The 21898-nt window shown below is 46.4% G+C and overlaps 1 protein-coding gene across 1 annotated transcript in view; it reads left to right on the top strand.

Annotated features, from left to right (window-relative positions):
- The window catches only part of TMEM44 (transmembrane protein 44), a 48292-nt gene extending 44102 nt beyond the window's left edge, over positions 1–4190 (top strand). Inside the window, exon 10 of the mRNA XM_032631389.1 lies at positions 3756–4190. Within this exon, the coding sequence (XP_032487280.1) occupies positions 3756–3764 (9 nt within the window). The 3' untranslated portion in view covers positions 3765–4190. The remainder of the gene's footprint in view (positions 1–3755) is intronic.
- The last annotated feature ends 17708 nt before the right edge of the window (positions 4191–21898 follow it).

Raw genomic sequence — 21898 nt, 5'->3', positions numbered from 1 at the left:
TGTATCCATTCAGCCAGTCTATGTCTTTTGGTTGGAGCATTTAATCCATTTACATTTAAGGTAGTTATTGATATGTATGTTCCAATTACCATTTTCTTAATTGTTTCGGGTTTGTTATTGTAGGTCCTTTCCTCCTCTTGTGTTTCCTGCCTAGAGAAGTTCCTTTAGCATTTGTTGTAAAGCTGGTTTGGTGGTGTGAATTCTCTTAGCTTTTGCTTGTCTGTAAAGGTTTTAATTTCTCCGTTGAATCTGAGTGAGATCCTTGCTGGGTAGAGTAATCTTTGTTGTAAGTTTTTCCCTTTCATCACTTTAAATATGTCCTGCCACTCTCTTCTGGCTTGCAGAGTTTCTGCTGAAAGATCAGCTGTTAACCTTATGGGGATTCCCTTGTATATTATTTGTTGCTTTTGCCTTGCTGCTTTTAATATTTTTTCTTTGTACTTAATTTTTGATTGTTTGATTAATATGTGTCTTGCTGTGTTTCTTCTTCGATTTATCCTGTATGGGACTCTGTGCTTCCTGGACTTGATTGACTATCTCCTTTCCTATATTAGGGAAGTTTTCAACTATAATCTCTTCAAGTATTTTCTCAGTTCCTTTTTTTTCCTCTTCTTCTTCTCGGACCCCTATAATTCAAATGTTGGTGTGTTTAATGTTGTTCCAGAGGTCTCTGAGACTGTCCTCAATTCTTTTCTTTCTTTTTTCTTTATTCTGCTCTGCAGTAATTATTTCCACTATTTTATCCTGCAGGTCACTTATCTGTTCTTCTGCCTCAGTTATTCTGCTATCGATTACTTGTAGAGAATTTAGAATTTCATTTATTGTGTTGTTCATCATTTTTTGTTTGCTCTTTAGCTTTTCTAGGTCCTTGTTAAATGCTGCTTGTATTTTCACCATTCTATTTCCGAGATTTTGAATCACCTTTACTCTCATTACTTTGAATTCTTTTTCAGGTAGACTGCCTATTTCCTCTTCATTTGTTTGGTCTGGTGGGCTTTTACCTTGCTCCTTCATCTGCTGCGTATTTCTCTGTCTTGTCATTTTGCTTAACTTACTGTGTTTGGGGTCTCCTTTTTGCAGGCTGCAGATTTGAAGTTCTCGTTGTTTTTGGTGTCTTTCCCCAGTGGCTAAGGCTGGTTCAGTGGTTTGGGTAGACTTCCCAGTGGAGGGGACTGGTGCCTGTGTTCTGGTTGATGAGGCTGGATCTTGTCTTTCTGGTGGGCAGGACCATGTCCGGTGGTGTGGTCTGGGGTGTCTGTGATGTTATTATGATTTTAGGCAGCCTCTCTTCTAATGGTTGTGCTCCTGTCTTTCTAGTTGTTTGGCATAGGGTGTCCAGCACTGTAGCTTGCTGGTTGTTGAGTGGAGCTGGGTCTTAGTGTTGAGATTGAGATCTCTGGGAGAGCTTTCGCCATTTGATATTACGTGGAGCCGGGAGGTCTCTGATGGACCAATGTCCTGAACTCGGCTCTCCGACCTCAGTGGCTCAGGCCTGACACCCAGCCGGAGCACCAAGACCCTGTCAGCCTGATGGCTCAGAAGAAAAGGGAGAAAAGGAAAGAAAGAAAGAAAGAAAAATAAAATAAAGTTATTAAAATAAAAAAAATTATTAAAAATTAAAAAGTAATGTAAAGAAATTTAAAAAGAAAGAAAGAAGAGAGCAGCCAAACCAAAAAACAAATACACCAATGATAACAAGTGCTAAAAACTATATTAACAAAACAAACAACAATACAAACAAAAACAGACAGGCAGAACCCTAGGACAAATGGTAAAAGCAAAGCTATACAGACAAAATCACATAAAGAAGTATACACATACACACTCACAAAAAGAGAAAAAGGAAAAAAAAATATATATATATATGTATATAAAAAAATGAAGAGAGCAACCAAATCTATAAACAAATCTACCAGTGATAATAAGCTCTAAATTCTAAATTAAGATAAACTTAAAATCAGAAACAAATTAGATGCAGAAAGCAAACCCCAAGTCTACAGCTGCTCCCAAAGTCCAGTGCCTCCATTTTGGGATGACTCGTTGTCTATTCATGTATTCCACAGATGCAGGGTACATCAAGTTGACTGTGGAGATTTAATCCGCTGCTCCTGAGGCTGCTGGGAGAGATTTCCCTTTCTCTTCTTTGTTCGCACAGCTCCCGGGGTTCAGCTTTGGATTTGGCCCTGCCTCTGCGTGTAGGTCGCCTGAGGGTGTCTGTTCCTGCCCAGGCAGGAGCGGGTTAAAGGGGCAGCTGATCTGGGGGCTCTGGCTCACTCAGGCTCGGGGTGAGGGAGGGGTATGGAATGTGGGGCAAGTCTGCGGCGGCAGAGGCCGTCGTGACGTTGCACCAGCCTGAGGCGTGCCGTGTGTTCTCCCAGGGAAGTTGTCCCTGGATCACGGGACCCTGGCAGTGGCAGGCTGCACAGCCTCCCGGGATGGGAGGTGTGGATAGTGACCTGTGCTTGCACACAGGCTTCCTGGTGGCTGCAGCAGCAGCCTTAGCGTCTCATGCATGTTTCTGGGGTCTGCTCATAGGCACGGCTTGCGCCTGTCTCTGGAGCTCGTCTAGGCGGTGCTCTGAATCCCCTCTCCTCACGCACCCTTTTGGGGAGTCTGAGGTCTTCTGCCAGCGTTCAGTAGGTGTTCTGTAGGAATTGTTCCACGTGTAGGTGTCTTTCTGATGTATTTGTGGGGAGGAAGGTGATTTCCGTGTCTTATTCCTCCGCCATCTTGAAGGAACCTCTCTGGAGTTAATTCTTGAGAGGAATTTATTTCATCTATCTGCCTTCTGCCTCTGGTCTCTCGTTGCTGCTTGTCTTGTCATTAGCTGAACCCAAGTGAAAGCCAGAGGGCAAAGCAATCCATTGATTTTGTTTATAGAGGCACCTCCTGTAAGCTGGGGTTTTTATGAATGTGAAGTGGCTCCTCCACTGTCTCTTTCCCTTTCTGCCAACTGAAGCAGAAGACTCTGAGGCTTTAGAACAGGGCAGTACTCCTCAACATCGTCGAGGTCATCAAAATTGAGGAAAGTACGAGAAATTGTCACAGCCAAGAGGAGCCTATGGAGACATGAAGACTAAATGTAACGCTCTATCAAATCAGCAATGTTGAGGAAATTTTCTGAACTTTCCCAGAAGGCTAGTCCATATCGCAGAGAGTTATTTAATAAGGCTAATTATTGGTGATGTTCTGAAAAGGTAACAACACCAATAAACTTTGCTGGGTTTGCAAAGAAAAAAGAAAAAACAGCTGGTTCTGCGGGCTGTCCAGTTTCCAGGGCTAACTGACGTGCCATCTGCTTGCCACATAGAGTGGGAACCATGGTTCACGTGTCACACCCTAGGCCACCAGTTTTTTAATTGTTTTGTTTGTTCTAGCAGTTTTCTCCTTTAGGTTTGATATCAAACATGCTTTCCAGCCGTAAGGTTCTAAGATTATACTGTAATTTTTTGTTTGTTTGTTTTCAGGAGATTACCTCCAACTTCCATTAAGTACAGGCTAATGAGACACTGCAGCTCGGACAGGACCACCAGTGTATTGAGAACGTTTGTCAAAGCTGTCTTCACATCCTGCAGGTTGCTGTGGAATCCTTCGTGCGAGGGCCCCTTCCCCACGCCGTTATTCCTGAGCTAGTTTCCAGCTTCTGAGTCCAGACTGCACCGACTCAAATGTGCTTTCAGAGCAGCTGTCAAGTCACATGCCTCTGCTGTGAACTTGACCTTGACCTTCATCCTTTTGTCTTTCCTTTCCTGCAGGTGTCCTAGTATTTGGGGCGTCTCCAGTGCAAATCTGAGAAATTTTCTAAACCCACAGCTGGAACAAGGGCTCTCGTACTCTCCAGCCGCCACAGTCTTTCCCAAGGGCAGCCTGACCACGTGTGAGAAAAGCTATCCCATAGGCCTTTCCTCGGACCAGCAATTGCACTTTGGAATATGTAGGTCCTAAAGCTCTGATGTGTGTGATATCTGTTCAAATATAGGCTCTTAGTCTCCACCCCAGGGATTTCCTAGATCTGGGCAGGGTCTGGGAATCTTTAACAAGCTCCTCAGGTGATTCTTTGAGAACACTGCCCTCAGGAAGTTACTTTTAAAGTGATCTATTTGTATGAGATGTTCTCATAAAACTATTTAGAATAGGGGGGAAAAAACTGATAAAGCCCCAAAACTCCACTTGTTCGGAAAGATTAAACATTATAGTTTCATGAAGAAATGCTATTTTGGCATTAAACCTAAAAGGTTGAGACTTCCCTGGTGGTGTAGTGGTTGAGAATCTGCCTGCTAATGCAGGGGACACGGGTTCGAGCCCTGGTCTGGGAGGATCCCACATGCCGCGGAGCAACTAGGCCCGTGAGCCACAACTACTGAGCCTGCGCGTCCGTAGCCTGTGCTCCGCAACGAGAGAGGCCGCCACAGTGAGAGGCCCGTGCATCGCGATGAAGAGTGGCCCCTGCTCGCCACAACTAGAGAAAGGCCTCGCACAGAAACGAAGACGCAACACAGCCAAAAATAAATAAATTAATTAATAAACTCCTACCCCCAACATCTTCTTAAAAAAAAAAAAAAAACTTAAAAGATTACAGACCTGTAGACTGAGGAACGGACTTGAATTACCTTGAAATCATCTAGCTCAGCGCCTGAGCGGCCTGCTCATCCTCACAGCATGAATTCCCAGTTCTAACATGGCAAGAAAAATCTGCAGAAGACAATGTCAGGTAATAAAGTAGAATCCAAGAGAGTGTGTGCCACTATCAGCAATTATTTTCAAAACACTGTGTACTGACGATATCAGATGAGTCTTATTATGAGACTTTCCATAGTCAGGGGATTATGTGGATTCTTGTACTAGTGGTTTCCGACTGCGGAAGCAGTTGAATACATCCCCCAATTAAAAAATAGTTCCCCCTAAATTCCCTTTCCTTTCAAGTTTGCAGCATAAAACTTTGTTTCCAAAGGAAACCACTTGGCTCAAGAAGCTGTTGTAGTTCCAGTTCATTGCCAATCACATCCCCCAAGACCAAAGAATGGTAAAGGGTGACCAGATAGCATCGACTCCCAAACCAGGGAAAACAGGCAGGAGAGAGCCCCTGAGAAAATATAACTACCTAGTTACTATTTAAAAGCAAGGCAGGACTTCCCTGGTGGTGCAGTGGTTAAGAGTCGGCCTGTCAATGCGGGGGACACGGGTTCGAGCCCTGGTCCCGGAAGATCCCACATGCCATGGAGCAGCTAGGCCCGTGCATCACAACTGCTGAGCCTGCACTCTAGGGCCCGCAAGCCACAACTACTGAGCGTGAGTGCCACAACTACTGAAGCCTGTGTGCCTAGAGCCCGTGCTGTGCAACAAGAGAATCCACCAATCACTGCAACTAGAGGAAGCCCACACGCAGCAATGAAGACCCAATGTAGCCAAAAAAATAAATAAAATTAAAACAAAAACAAAGTACAGTACTTATATTATTTCATTTTAAAAAAGTAAAAAATAAAAATAAAAGCAAGGCAGGAAAATTAAAAGGACAGAATTTTTTTTGAGTTCTTAGTATGAATAAGAAAAGAGGCATATGACAAAGTATGTATTATATAAGTAACTTTGTCATGGATGCATTTATGAATGTTATGCTTTTTAATACTTTTTGGTGCTTCATAAACTTTATAAAAAATTTTTATTGGAGTATAGTTGATTTACAATGTTGTGTTCATTTCAGATGTACAGCAAAGTGAATCAGATATATATATGTATATTTATATATATATCTCCATCCATTCCTTTTCAGATTCTTTTCCCATGTAGGTTGTTACAGAATATTATAAACTTTTTCAATTAGTATATGTCTATTATATAATCAGACAAAATAAACTGAAGAAAGTTATAAATACATATATGGTCCCCCAAATAACATTCACAGAAACATTAGAAGAGGGGAAGTTTATAAGTAACTATACTGTGTATTGTGCATGTATTTTTATCTTGCTCTCTGTGTGTATGTAGAAATTATATTTCCATTATACTTTTCATTATGCTATACCTTTTCCATAATGAATATTTCTTTTCTAGGTTAAAGACAATGTGATCCACCATAATAATATTTGACAGACAAGGACCTCAATAATTGCTAAAAACACGTGAAAGGTTATTGGGAGTAGGATACTCACAGGGTCTCAACGTACCACCTGTTGATGAAAATTCAATTAACAATCAAGCTAAGAAGAAAAAAAAGGGAATTTTATTTGAGCCATACTGAGGATTATAACCCAGGAAACAGACTCTGAGAAAGCTCTGAGAACTGTTCCGCCTGTTAGAAGTCAAAGGCACAGTCATATCATTCTCAAAACAAAGGATCATACATCAAATGATGTTTTACATAAGGTTCACCAAGGTTACTTAGTCCAGGGAAGCACGTACAAAGTGGGCTGCAAGTCAGCACAGCCCCCTACAGAGTTTGGAAAGAATGCTGTTCTTCAAAGAAGTTACATTACTAGTGTCAGAAGAAAGGGGGAAAAAGTTATCTTTTTTTTTTTAAAAAACAGGATTTATGTATTTATTTGTTAAATCTTGTTATTTATTTATTTATATTTTGGCTGCATTGGGTCTTTGCTGCTGTGTTCCGGCTCTCTCTAGTTGTGGCGAGCGGGGGCTACTCTTCGTTGTGGTGCGCGGGCTTCTCACTGCAGTGGCTTCTCTCGTTGCAAAGCACGGGCTCTAGGCACACCGGCTTCAGTAGTTGCGGCACGTGGGCTCAGTAGTTGTGGCTCGCGGGCTCTAGAGCGCAGGCTCAGTAGTTGTGGCGCACGGGCTTAGTTGCTCCATGGCATGTGGGATCTTCCCGGACCAGGGCTCGAACCCGTGTCCCCTGCATTGATAGGCGGCTTCTTAACCACTGCGCCACCAGGGAAGTCCCGAAAAACGTTATCTTTATGGCGAAGGCACTGCCGTCTTTGAGAAGATCTGGTTAATGTGTAAGGCAGATGCCCACTGCACGTTAGGGAGAGGAGGAGGCACAAACGGGTGCAGAGAGAGGATTTTATGTTTAAATTTTCTTGATCTGCCTTAAAAGGTAAATTTTGTTTCATCACACCCTGCAGAGTAGTTTATGAATTACAAATGGAAATGGGTTTGTTTACAATGGGGAAATCTGGATATCACCATGGGGGTGATATGAGGCTGTCACCTTAACCAAGTCATCAAGTTCACATTACCAAGACAGGACAAATTGACATCGTGTGCCTCCTGTTGTAATATCCTGATCAGGACACAGCATCACCTGTGAAATATTCTTGCCGAATATTTTCATCGGAAATCCATTTTTGAGGAAATAATCCGACAAATCCAAATTGTGGGCCATTCTGTAAAGCAACTACCTTGGATTTTTTTTTTAATGTCAATGTCCTAAAAAACAAAGAAAAAGACTAGAGAACTGTACTAGTTTAAAGGAGCCGAAAGGCGGGGGATGGGAAGCTACGTGGGATTATTGGGACAATTGAGGACCTTGGACTATGTACAGTATATTAGCTCACATTATTATTTCATTTTCTTGAGAATGATAATAGTATTATGTTTGTATAGGAGAACGCCCTGTTCTTCGGATAGACATGCCAACTATTTAGGAGAGAAGCATCATGATTTGGCATGTTTCAAATGTTTAGACCAAAAAAGTATACGTGTTTCAGGTATTTATGTATATGGAGAGAAAGAGGTAAACGTGACAAAATGGGATCAACCGATGAACCCAGGTGAATAATATAAGCACGTTCACGACTTTTCTGTAGGTTTGAAGTTTTTCAGAGTAAAATTTGAGGGAAGAATTACAGGAGTGAAGACTCTCACAGTCAGCTTCACCACGAGGTCGCTCTCCATCACCCTTGCCGGTAGAGGACCCTGAAATCCTAGGGCTTTGTGGAGGAAGCAGCTGGATTACTGGTGACTGCAGCTTCTCCACGCAGCTGGTTTCTGAGCCCGCTAATTGTGGGATGATGTCAGGCCACAAAGGGTAGACAGATTCCAGTTTGTCTGGTACTGAGAAAAAAATAGTCCCTGTATCTTAGACAGCCCTGATAGGGCGCCTCCGTGGATATGAGTAATGGTCAGACCCAGGGGATGAACCGGGGCTGAGAAAGCTGGACAATGGAAAGCCGGGAGCACCAGGACAAGGAAATTCTTCCCTTGAATTGCCTTTTCCTATTGAGATAAGATAGTACGTAATAAAGCACCAGACTCAGAAGTGCTGTCACCAGCGGTAGCAGCTGGCGTGGGGCCTGAGTTGCAGCACGTGAGTGCCTAGTGTTGTCAAGCATCTAGGGGGTCTCTCGAGGGCTCGCTCTGGCCTGCCGCACAAGGGGTAAAGTCAGTGACCTCAGACCCAGAAGGCCTGGGGGCAAGTCCTGATCCCACTACTCACCAGCTCGGAGACTGATTCTTTTCTCTTGTTCACAAAATAAATGCCTACTTCTCTCCTACCTGCCTTAATGATGGGTTGCAAAAACTGAAAACAAACCATGAAAGGGTTTTTCAACCCAAAGGCCATTGAGATGTCAGTATTATCATGACTTCCTAGGCATGAAGCGATTCATTTTGTAGCTTTCCCCACCTCAGGCCCAGCTCACCTGAATGTCTTTTAGGCTCTGAGTACGTTTTTAATATGAGGTTGTATGAGTAAAACCTTTCAAACTTCTGAGGAAGCAGGATGGAGATGCTTTGAGATGCTCTAGTTTCTCCTGAATAGGCAGAGCGTGGCAGCGAATGTTACCCCTTTGTTACACCTTAACTGGGAAGTAGATCCCCATCGGCAAGCAGTGACTCGCCCACACTGTCCCGAGTGAATCAGTGTCCCAGCTGAGCGAGCATGGGTGGCCCCGAGCCAGAGTACCACAAGGGAGAGGAATCTGGGACTCAACTCAGTCCAGGATGTGGGCCTTGGCATCTCAGGGGCAGTCAAGCAGAGCCGACAGAGTGAAAAGGGAGCAAGCCTTAGGCTGGTCTTCAGGAGAGGACTGAGCTAGTGGGTATATGCTACAGAGAAGGAGTTTAACTCAGTGCAAGGGAGAACTTCCCTTTGGCCCTGTCCCAGCTGCAGTGATGGCCAGGAGCTCCCTGGTACTAGAGCAATCCCGCACAGCTCCATCACCCCTCCTCTAAGATGTTTTGGGAAGGTGCACCACTGACCAGAGATGGATCAGATGGTATTCCAGGGCTCTTCCAACCCTAAGAATCTGAGCCACTTGTGTCCAGCAGTGAATTTGCATTAACCCATCCTCTGCTTACTAGTCATGTGACCTTGGACATGTTTATTAGTTTTCTGATCCCTAGTTTTCTCAGATGTAAAATGAGACTATTAACATCTACCCTACTTATTGGGTTGTTAGAAACATCAACACAGGTGAGAAGTGATTCCTGGTGAAATCATAAATGTTCTCCCTACTCCCCCAGGCCTCTGCCCACAGTTTCTGGGTGACCAGGAGAGTGCCTGGACTGGCATGTCCCATGGGTCAGAGCAGAGGTCACAAATGCTCAAGGGATCGGCACTAAATCCGATTTCACTAGCCATCCTCCGTCCCTGCTTCGCACTTTGCCCTCTCTGGCTTCCCCATCCCTCTATCTTTACCCTTCCCTTCTTCCTTTCCCTTATGCTCAGTCAGCTAGCACTTTCTGAGGGGGGTACTATGTCTCAGACACCCTGCTGGGCTGGGGAGCATGTAAAAAATACCCAGTCTTGCGAGGGCGTCTTGCCCGGTTGTGGGAAGAACATAGAGAACAGATGAGGTGGGCAGAGCTCTGAGGGAGGGTTGTGCTGGGGCTCACAGGGGCAAGCCTTTGTAGGGGCAAGGCTGGAAGGGCAGGCTGGACGGGAGAAGTATCCACCAAGAATAAGACGTTTGAGCCTGTCTTTCAACAGATCACTTTCCAAGTAGAGAAGGCAAGCGGAGGGCATGAACAAACAGCATGTGGATGTGAGTCTTGGGCCCCGCGGGCTTGGCTTCTCTGCTGGTCCTTAGTAAGCTCCTTCCCTCTGGTCAGCTTCCACAGGGAGCTTCCTTCTGTGCAGGAAACACTGCTGCCTGGTCACTGGGAGCTGTGAAATGTTACTATGAAATAAAGGCAGTAATTCTCAACCTTGGCTGGACACCAGCATCACCTGTGGTTTGTTTTCAGTTCCCAGTGACCAGGCAGCAGTTTTCAGTTTGTTTTAAATTCACATTTACTGGCCCCACCCTTCATGTACCCTCATTCAGTAACTCTGGGGCGGGACCTCTGAGACTGGTGTGATCTGCTTTCATAAAACTGGAGGTAGAAATATTGTCCCACTTTTGTTTTTCCAGTTCCTCACTAAGGACTGCACATGTTTTACTGCGGGAAGTCCAGTATCCCCTAGTCAAGATTCCCAACTAGCTTTGGTTTTCTGAGAATCCTAAAGGCTTAGAAGTTCCAAAAAGTGGTGGAACTGTGGTGGGATTAGATGGGGTTAGTCCGGTCTCCATTCTCAGAGGGGAGAGAACGATAGCAAGCAGTCCACTACTTATATCTTCTCTGAGCCTCACTTTCCTCATCTGTGAAATGGGAATATGAACAGTTCTCACCTCATAGGAGAGTAGTGAAGACTAAAAAAGCACAGAGAACACAATATATAGCACGTAGTAAGCGCTCAGTCAACAATGGTTAATGTTATGGAGGCAATAAGACCTGCCTGGCAGTTAGAGGGTGGGCTCTGGAGCCAGACCGCCTGGTTCACAGTCTGCCAGCTACTCACCATATAACCTCCATGCCTCAATTTCCTTTTCTGTACAAAAGGGGTGATAATACCTCCCTCACAGAACTGTTATTAAATGAATGAATAAGTGCCAAGCACTTAAATCAGTGCTGGCAAACCACACCAAAGAAACCTCAGCAGGGAATCATGATTTCTGCTGTGACCTCTAGCTGCCTCGTGGTGTCACTGTTGGACACTGGTCCTACCCCCTCCTCAGCTGGTGTCCGCTGACGCTCCCAGCAGCCTTTCAGGCCCAGCTGTGGCCCTGCGAGAAGGAACCACTGCCTCCCCCTTTACTAACCGTGGCCAGGGGAGACGTGATCTCCTAATACAGCAGTTCACCTACACAGCCTCCTCCCAGGACACCAGCCGGCCTCGCAATGCTGAGTCAGGCTCAGTTTCAGCCCCACCAGCTGGCAGAGCCAGAATCTCCTCTCCCACCTTCTTCCCCACAAAGATCTACCCCAGGGTCCAAGGTCTCTTCGACCGTCTTGGAGCCTAAAGCATCTGAGTACATCCCTTTCCCCAGGGAAGCTACTCTTTTAAAGGAAGTTATTAGGGTAAGTCTTGGGTCCCTAAGCCCCTCTTTGTTCAGAAGGCTGTCCGTCCTCCTTGGCGCCAAGCCATTGGCCCTCGTTAGGGAGATTCCCCAAGAAATTAGCAGGTGCCCACACATACCCTTCTGGTGGAAACTGCCAGGGATTCTAAAGTGGCTGTTTGGTATGTTAGAGAAGAGAGGAGACACCCCACATCTGTTTGGAAATCATATGTGTAATTTTTTTAAAAAACACCATGCATGATTCTATTGATAACGTGCCGCCAGGGTAAGAATCAGTAAAGTAAGAAGACGAGACCTAATGGTTATTAAAACTCACCTGTACCAATGGGAGGCTGTGGGCTTACACCCTGGAGGCTGCCGTCCTCAGAACATTTTGATCCGAGAATACAGGAGCTAAATCTGTCCCTAGAGGGCGGCTGGCTCAATGATTCCCAAATTCAGTGCAGCGGAATCACGGGGTCTGACTGTCGCACAGATTCTCAAGTCTTGCTGATTCAGGAGGTCTGGGGGTGGAGGAGTGGGGAGGAATCCCAAATCCCAGTGAGATGCCACGGAAGAGCCCCGTGGGGAGGGGGGGAGGCAAAGCGGGTGGAGGGCTGCCCACAGAGTGCCGCTTAAGCAGGGGCTCATGAGAGGCAAGGGGGCTTCTGAGGGAGGCTCAGACGGGAGGGAGCTGTCATCCGTGCAGTTCTCAAAGTTAAAGCTCAAATCTCTTGCTAAGTGATATATCTCCTCTCTGGCTATCGGGACATATTTTCAGATGGAAGAAAGTATATGTCCAAAGCAGGAACCCCAGTATCAGAACCCTCCGTGGGAGCGGAGGTGAACCCCTGGGAATGCAAGCCAGGAAGACAATTGCCGCCGCTGGTCGGTGAGGAAAGCCTTGGGCTCCGATGACCTCATGGCTCTTTTCTGTCGCCGGTGACGGGACACACCCTTCCCCTCTGCCCACCTCCACCCACAGGCATATCAGACAGATGACCGCATGAGCACAGGGGAAAAGTGTTCCCCATCGATAACACACATTCTCACGTGCTGCTGCCGCCACTGGCCTCATCTTCCAAAAGTCCCATGATGTCAGGCTGAGCAAGCCTGGCTGAGGTCAGTGGGAGCTCTCTCTCCCCGGAGACACAGGAATTTTTGAAAAGTTGTCTAAGGGCAAACGTCTGATTGTGCCTTGAATTTTTTGTGTGAAAACTTTAGCTCTGACAGCTCAAGTCACATTTGCCTCCTGGCTCACCGTGCCTGATTTTGTTTATCTGAGCAGTGCTCATTGAGAGAAGTAAAAGAATATTTCCCTATCTCTCCAGAGGAGTCGGCAAGGCAGCCTGTCCAGCCATGAGGTAGGTGATTGCTGAATCAAACTGGGCTCAAATGCTTAGAGCCTCCAGAATCCATCCCTCAGAAGGAGTCTCTCCCCTTCTCCCTGCATTCCGGCAGAGACCCAAAGGTGTCCCCTTACCCCCAAAGAGCTCAATTAGTGATAAAGAAGGGGCCAGAGCCTCCTGGGTATCACCATTTCCAGCAAGATGCCAGAGGATCACCAAAAAAAGTCCTTTCCCCACATTATCAAGCTCTCAAACCTCTGACAGCTCCCCAACAATCATCCCCCGCCTCCTGCTTGGCTAAATATTTGGGAGCTGAAACAATAGCCTTACTGAAGCAGTGATGGGCAATTACTGGGAAGTCATGTGATTGTCCAAATTCAACCAATTTGTCAGACCATTTTCCTTTCACTCATCACCTCCCCCCACGATAAGATAGGGTCACCAGAGCACAATAATCCTTTCCTGAGATACAATGTAGAGGCTCCTGAGAAAAGAAACAAAAGTGGGGCTAATTTTGGCTTTTCTGGGACTAAAGAAAAGCAGGCAGGCAGGCAGGCAGGCAGGCTCCGTCCAACTCAAGGAAGCCAGGGTGGGCCTTGTTGCATTGCTCCAGGGTGTCTGCTTAGATCACCAGGGGATTTGGAGAACAATGCAAGGGGGGAGGGGGATGGGAACAGAGTTCTGGCTCTGGCCACGGTGACCAAGCTTTGTCCAGGCTCTGGGGAGGTCTCTGAAACGGCAGCCCGTGGCTTCAGACTTGAATTTTTTTTTCAACTATAAACACCTTGCCACTCCTCCCCAACTTAATGAATTAAGATTTGGGAATTCCTTCCAGAGCCAGCAGTGGTCTTTGTGCTCTTTAGGGCTCTGTGAAGGCCCTAAAGTTGTAGGTGAATGTTGGTAGTCATGGGCACTTTTTTCTGGGGCAAGGGTCCGTGGCTTTCCTCTGATTCTCAGAGGGATCTGTCATCCAAAAAAGACATGCCCCTCGAGGCAAAGCGTCCCCCCACCTATCACCCCAGCCCCAGGGAGAACTCCTGTTCTTTGTGGCAATGCTGGTCAAATTTCCATGTGCATTAGAATCAGCTGGGTATCAAGTTAAAATGTAAATTCTAATTCCTTCGGTCTTGAAGGCAAGCAGTGATTCTCCCTCCCCAGGCCTGGATCATGGTCACAGCCTCCTACCTGATCTCTAGTCCACTCTCCCTCTGGCCACAGGAGTGACCTTGATGCACGTTTTTAAAAAAAATTTTATTGGAGTAGAGTTGATTTATAATGTTGTGTTAGTTTCAGGGGTACAGCAAAGTGAATAAGTTATACGTATACATATATCCACACTTTCGATGCACATTTCTTTTTTTTTCTATTTTTTAAAATTTTTATTTAATTTTTTTTGGCTGTGTTGGGTCTTTGTTGCTGCACGCAGGCTTTTCTCTAGTTGTGTCGAGTGGGGGCTACTCTTCGTTGCGGTGCGCGGGCTTCTCATGGCAGTGGCTTCTCTTGTTGTGGAGCACGGGCTCTAGGTGCGGGGGCTTCAGTAGTTGTGGCACGTGGCCTCCGTAGTTGTGGCTCACGGGCTCTAGAGCACAGGCTCAGTAGTTGTGGTGCATGGGCTTAGCTGCTCCGCGGCCTGTGGGATCTTCCTGGACCAGGGCTCGAACCCGTGTCCCCTGTGTTGGCAGGCAGATTCTTAATCACTGTGCCACCAGGGAAGTCCGTCGATGAATGTTTCTAGTTGTGTTCCTCCCCTTCCTTAAAACCTGCATACCCTTCCATCTCTATGTTAAATAAAGCACCTCAGAATCCATAAACAAGATGTTCCATGATTTGTCTTCATCCTATCTTTTCTCCCATTGTATCTCTCCATGAGCAGCTAATTCCATCCATGCTGGACTACATAAGAGCAAGGACTTGGGAGGTTGAGGGGGTCAGACCAATGTCTGAATACTATTCCTGCCATTGACCATCTGGACTCCAGTTTCTTCATGTGTAGCACGGGAATAAAAATACCTACCTTGGGCTCCCCTGGTGGTGCGGTGGTTAAAAATCTGCCTGCCAATGCAGCAGACATTGAACTGCCCTGACAAGTTGCAGATCTCAAGAGTATGGGATTAGCATGGGCATTACCTTATATTGGAATCAATTCACTCAACCAATATTTACTGACATCTGCCATGTACCAGCACAGTAAATGATTGTAGTGACGATCATTGCAACAACACAGGTGCATGTAGCCTTCCTTATAGAGGTGTTGGCTCTGGGACAGCTTCTGCCACCCAGGAGAGGACAGGGTCTACGTTGAGACTTCCTTCTGTAAGCCCCATCATATGCCCTCAGGGAGCCCATAAATGCCAGGGACACTCCTCTGTAGACACCTTAGCAAGGATCCCTCAAAAAAAAAAAAAAAAGGATCCCTTGAAGCTATTTCCCAACTCCAAAGATTTGGGCTAATTCTCTGAAAAATCAATCCTTTTGAGTACTTGTATGCCCATCCAAGCCTCGATTCTCTAATTATAAAGGTCCTCATTCAAACAGTCTTTACAGTTTACAAAGGTCTTTCACATAACACTAATGAGATTGATTTTTTGTCACAACTCTGAGAGGTAAGCAGGGCGGGTTTCTAGATTTTCGTTCTGAAGTTGAGGTGCCGAAAGCTCAGAGGAATTAAGGGATTGACCCAAGGTCTTGTAGCAAGTAAATGAAACACTCAATACCCATATCCATTCCTGCTGACTAAAGGTCCAGAAATTCCTTCTATTGTGACAGGATCCTGGGTCTCCTAGCTAGGAAAAGTTGAAGCAGGAGAGCAAAACAACCTCTCTGCTACTTACTCTCAGTGCATTTCCTGAAAGGGAGGAGGGGACCAGGTGAGGTCTTACGGCTGTGGGAGGGTAGCCCTTCCTAGTGCCAGGGAAGTGGTATTTTTTACAAGTTCCCCCAGGTGACCCATTACATAGTGACAGTGAAGAAACAGGATGGGTTAATTTCTGACCTGCTGGGAAGAGCTGGGCAAGAACCCGAGGTCTTGTGTCCATCTGGTCGACATTCCACAATGTACCATGTGGCCACTCCAACCTTTAGACTCAAGGCTATGAAAGAGCAGAGCAGACAGTATATACAGAGACCCCCCAGGGGGGCCACGTGTTCCAGGTACACAGCAAGGCAGAGCCATCAGGTGTTCAGGCATCCAGCCCTCAAGCCAGTGGCCTTGTCTTACTGCCACACAAGTGCTGGAAGAATCCAGGGGAATTAATGGAGAGAAAGGCTTCTACCCCCCAGAAGCCTTTCCCCTAATGGTGTTTTGGAGTTCGGTGAATATTTCCTCATTCCTTCTGCACTTGATAACTAAGTGGCCCAAGCCCCAGAGAAGCAGGTTGTTATTATCCACAGATGACAAAATGACAGGTGGGAAGGTTGAGACTTGCCCTGGTCACACAGCACACTAACAGCAGAGGCCGTGTATTGGAAACAGAAGCCCTTGTTGTGCTGGAGGAAACACCATGACTTAGCTGTTCAGAAGCAGCCAGTCTTGGCTGGGTAGCTCCATGGAGAACAGGGACGTACCTGCCGGAGGTGGCCCCGCCCTCTCGAGTCCCAGCAGGAAGGGACAGCACACCCCAGGCAACACTTCTCTGCGTTTTGGCACCTCAATATCTCCCACATGTTTATCAAGCCCTTTCACATCTTGTCCACCGGTTTTCCCCCGCCCTTGTGTTCAGGCACGAGCTCTCTCGGCTGTCCCCAGAGGTCTCCTCTGCATCATTCCATCCGGAAAGGCAAAATGACAGGAAAGCTCCCACCAGGGGGTGGAGAGGTGATAAGAAGGAAAAACCTTAGGCTTTCAATTGTCCTGTGGTCAGTAGAACAGCCGCTGAGGTGCTCTCGTGTGAAACCACACAGTGCCAAAGTGGAAACTCCACCGGCTCCTACAGAGTGCCGCCCGTCACCACACATACAGATTTTTGGTATTCTGTTGACCAAGAGTGAGAAGTCTGTTGTCATCAAAATCCAGTATGCCATGTAGATTTCTTTTTAGCTTTGCTCCGTGGAGAACCATTTCTGAAGCCCTGCTGTTGTTTCCCTACCCTTCCCACTCCGCTCCAAATTCATTACCAGCCGTAGACAATGTGCATCAGGAAACTGGGCAACCCAGACACATAGCCAACAAAGGGTTTGTGCAGTCAAGCAAAGCGCCTTTGTATGCCTTTGATGGTCCCAGCTGATGCTTTCCCTTTCGGGAAACTATTAACTCTTCACCTTTGGGAGGTTATTCGGGCTGATGGAAAATCTGATAGACCAAGAACACCATCCACAGACCCTTGGGCTAGAATAGCCAAGACAGTGAAGCACCTCTCTCAGTCACCTGCCCTTTAGCTTTCTGTCAGCACTGCTCCCATCTGGCTTTACCTGACCTCTGCCATGCCAGGTGTGGCGGCCAGCCACCCATGTGACTCCTCATCTCTCGGTATTCACAGATGTGTTGTCCCCTCGCACGATGAAGAGGGCTGATCCATGTGACCAATAGAATATTGCAGGCCTGATGGTGTGGGGCTTCCTGATGGTGTGGGGCTTCCCATTAACAAAAATTTCAGCTTCCATGGTGGGCCCTTGACCTGCTCCCTTGGGGAAGTCAACCACCATGTTATGAGGACATTCAAGCACCTGTGGAGAGACCATGTTGGAAGGAACCAGCCTCCAGCATAAACTTGCCGGGCACTTGAATGAGCTACATCTGGAAGCAGGTTCTCTAGTCCCAGTTAAGCCTTCAGATGATTCTAGCTCCTTTGCTGAATCTCCAGCAAAGACCCAAGACATCAGGGAGCAGAGATAAGGTGTCCCTGCTGTGTCTGGTCTGAATTCTTGACTCACAAAAATAATGGGATAATAAGTCATTATTGTTGTTCTTTTGCCAGTAAGGTGTGCGAGTGATTTGTAATGCAGCCATAGATGCCTCCAGCCTAGCTGTGTATGGATAGGAGCCGTCATAAAATTCTCTCTGCAAAGCTCATCCTACTTTATAAAGTAATCATTAAAAGCTGAATTCTTCTACCCCTGCCTTCTAAATTGTATTCATGTGGTCTTGAGTATTCATAATTGAGGTGGGTCCTCCATCTACCAGTACCAAGGAGGGTGCAATGCACCTTGTGGATGGAGGGGACCATACAAAGTCCACTAAAGGAGCCATGGCTTGAATAAGCGGTTAACTTTCCACTCCTCCCACCAAACCTCTCTTAAGAGAGGGAATCTGACTTTGGTCTCTACCACTCCTTGGGAATCATCTTCTCCTCTATCATCAGGGGCCACCCCATCTCTAACTCCAGGAGCCCAAATTCTAATTCCCCTGTACCTTCTTGGTCTTCCCCTCCTTTGATTTCCTTGATACCTACCTCCCTTTGTTCCTCTTTGGTCCACCTACTGCTTCCTCTATTTTAATGGCAAATCTTCTTCCCAATCCTTTTTCATCCTGGACTTCTGATGAACTCCTAATGACTCGGACTAAAGGGAAACGGGCCGCCTTGGGAGGCAGTGAGCTTCCTGGTGTCGGTAGATGCAGGGTGACCTTCCAGCAGGGGTGGCGTAACAGGGGTTCCAGCAGTGGTCTCTGAGACACTACTCAACAACGTAAGTCTGTAAGTATTGAGAGACTTGAATATCAAGGTAACTTAAAGAATATTCAGAACTGGGACTGTTGTTATTTCAGAATTCAAACTCATCGTAGAGAGTCAAAGCTGGACCCGATCTTTGAAATTGTCTATATGGTCTTATCCACTCTAAAATTTGAACTCTCCCTGTAGAGATGACTTCCATTGTTTTCTCATGACTAGCCCTATTTCTCAAGCGCTAGCCCCAAGTTTCCTCCAGGAACCTATACATCTGCCCTGGATGTATCGTGTGCCACGCAGACTCAGGCCAGCTAAATCAGGTGCACCTTCTTCTTCTCCAAACCTACTCATCCTCCTGACTTGCTTATCTCAGTTAAGCACACTCTCCTCTGGTTGGGTCTCCAAGGTAAAATCTTGGAATCATTCTTGTGTTTTTCCCCGTCCTTCCAATTTCTGTTTTATCGGTTACCAAGACATCCATCTTTCTCCTTCATGTCTCTCTCATCCTTCTCTGTATTAGTCAGGGTTCTCCAGAGAAACAGAACCAATAAGAGATAGATGGATAGGGGCTTCCCTGGTGGCGCAGTGGTTAAGAACCCGCCTGCCAATGCAGGGGACACGGGTTCGAGCCCTGGTCCGGGAAGATCCCACATGCCATGGAGCAACTAAGCCCGTGCACCACAACTACTGAGCCTGCACTCTAGAGCCCACGAGCCACAACTACTGAAGCCCGCGTGCCTAGAGCCCGTGCTCCGCAACAAGAGAAGCTACTGCAGTGAGAAGCCCGCACACCTCAACGAAGAGTAGCCCCTGCTCCCCACAACTAGAGAAAGCCCGTGTGCAGCAACAAAGACCCAACACAGCCAAAAATAAATAAATAAAATAAATTAATTTTTAAAAAATTTAATAAAAAATAAATTAATTTTTAAAAGAGATAGATAGACAGATAGAATTATATAAGCCGAATCCTCATTATATGTAACACTATTACAGAGCTGAGGCTGGCAGTTCCTACAATCTGTGAGCTGGAGACCCAATGGTTTAGTTCCAGTCATCACCAGGAGAGCCAGTGGTAAAGTTTTCTTTCAAAGGCTGGCAGGCTCAGTGCCCAGGAAGAGCCAGTGTTTCAGTGTGAGTCTAAGGGCAGGAAAAAAGCTAATGCCTCAGTCTGAAGGCAGTCAGGTAGGTAGAATTATTTCTTACTTGGGGGAGGGTCAGCATCTTGTTCTATTCAGGTCTTCAACTGATTGGATGAGACCCTCCCACATTAGAGAGGACAATCTGCTTAGCTCAGTCTATGGATTTAAATGTTAATCTCAGCCAAAACTGTCCTCACAGAAACACCCAGAATAATGTGCACCCCATGGCTCAGTCAAGTTGACACATAGTTTTTTTTTTGGCTGCGTTGGGTCTTGATTGCCGTGCACCAGCTTTCTCTAGTTGTGGTGAGCAGGGGCTACTCTTCATTGTGGTACGTGGGCTTCTCACTGCGGTGGCTTCTCTTGTTGTGGAGCACGGGCTCTAGGCGTGTGGGCTTCAGTAGTTGCGGTGCGTGGGTTCAGTAGTTGTGGCTCGCGGGCTCTAGAGCACAGACTCAGGTGTTGTGGTGCATGGGCCTAGTTGCTCTGTGGCATGTGGGATCTTCCCGGACCAGGGATCGAACCCATGTCCCCTGCATTAACCACTGCACCACCAGGGAAGTCCCGACACATAACATTAATCATCATATCTTCCTACCCATCCCCACCACCTATGCCTTAGTTTGGGCCGGTATTAATTTGCTTTCCCTGCCAACACTCTAAACCTCTCGACCTATAACTTGACTCAAGTCCCAGCAGGCCCCAAGTGAGGTACCAAGTGTGACCCATGACGAGATCTACTACACTCAAAAACAAAACAAAAACAAAAACTGCATGGGGAATTCCCTGGTGGTCCAGTGGTTAGGACTCGGCGCTTTCACTGCCGGGGCCTGGATTTGATCCCCTGTTTGAGGAACTTAGATCCTGTAAGCCACGCGGTGCAGAAAAAAAAAAAAAACTGCATGAGTTTTCCAATTTATGCATATAGAAATCTGGGGAACACAGTGTAGAATAGATCTTAAAGGTATAGGATTATGGTGGAAAGACTATAAAGTTGGATCAGACAGAATTTATTGGTATGAGCCCACTCAGCAGAGATTCTGAATTCAATGCTTTAGATTGAGGGGAACCTCAGCATCCTTGAAGAGTTCTGTGGCCACTTTTCTCAACATTACAGTAGGAACTACAGCCACCACACCGGGATCCCTAATGCAATGAGGATGAGATCCCCAGGGAGGCCCATACTAAGTGACAGCACTTAATCACAAAAGATTGGTGTGGTTACCATAATGGACAACAGAGCCAAAGCAGTCATCACAATAGACTGACTCACAGAGACCTATGGCGTTTGGCTAGCAGATCATGATCCCTTTGGGGAAGACTTAGAGAAAGATTAACAGTACTATATAAAAATTCGGCAGTGTTGGCAGAGCCTTTCCTCAAGGGACCTGGCCTCCACTTCATTCAAGAGCTCCTTGGCCTATAAATTGACTCAAGTCTGGGAATTGACTGAAGGGCCATCATGACTCTGTTTTGGTGATCTAAGATATACTACTGTTCACTCAACCTAGAATTCTTACGCTTATACAGATGCAAGAGTCTATGCTGATTCATGGGCTGTGGGCAATGGTTTGGCTGAGTGGGCAGGGACTTGAAAGGAACATTATTGGAAAGGTAGTGACACGGAGGTCCCAGGAAGAGGTCAGCGTATAGACCATCTCTGAATGGGCGAAAGCTGTGAAGATATTTGTAGTCCATGTGAATGTTCACCAAAGGTAACCTCAGCAGAGGAGGCAGTTTAATAATCAAGTGGATGGGCTGACCCATTCTTTGGATATCAGTCAACTTCTTTCTTCAGTCAGACCTGTCATTGCCCATTGGGTTCATGAACAAAGTGGGAATGGTAGCAGGGATGGAGGTTATGCATGGGCTCAACTTCTACTCGCCAGTGCTAACCTGGCTATGACCACTGCTGAGTGCCCTATAATTGCCACAGCAGAGACCAACGCTGAGATCCCTTTATGACTCCGGGGTGATCAGCAAGCTACTTGTTGGCAAACTGATTGCATTGGACCGTTTCCAGCATGGATGGGCCAGGACTTTGTTCTAATTGAAATATCCACTTATCTAGATATGGATTTGCCTTCCCTGCACACAATGATTCTGTCAAAACTACCATGCGAGGATGTGCAGAATACTTTATCCACCACCACACTATCCCCCATAGCACTGCTTCTGAGCAGGAAGCTCGCTTTCTAGCCATGAAGTACAACAATGGGCCTATGCTCATGGAATTCACTAGCCTTACCATGTTCCCCATGATCCTGCATCAGTTGGCTTGATAGAACGTGGAATGGCCTTTTGAAGACTCATTCATAGCACCAGCTATGTGGAAATATCTCATGAGGCTGGGACAATGTCCTCTAGGATGCTGTGTATTCTCTAAATCGATGTCCAATATATGGTGCTACTTCTCCCATAGCCAAGATTCCTGGGTTCAGGAATCAAGGGGTGGAAATGCGAGTGGCTCCAGTCAATGTGAATTCTCATGATCCACTAGCAAAATTTCTGTTGTCTTTCCTTGTGACCTT

Source organism: Phocoena sinus, chromosome 4 (assembly GCF_008692025.1).
Source record: "Phocoena sinus isolate mPhoSin1 chromosome 4, mPhoSin1.pri, whole genome shotgun sequence".
Lineage (NCBI taxonomy): Eukaryota > Metazoa > Chordata > Mammalia > Artiodactyla > Phocoenidae > Phocoena > Phocoena sinus.
Note: the sequence above shows the minus strand (reverse complement) of the source record. Positions and strands in the feature narration are given on the sequence as shown.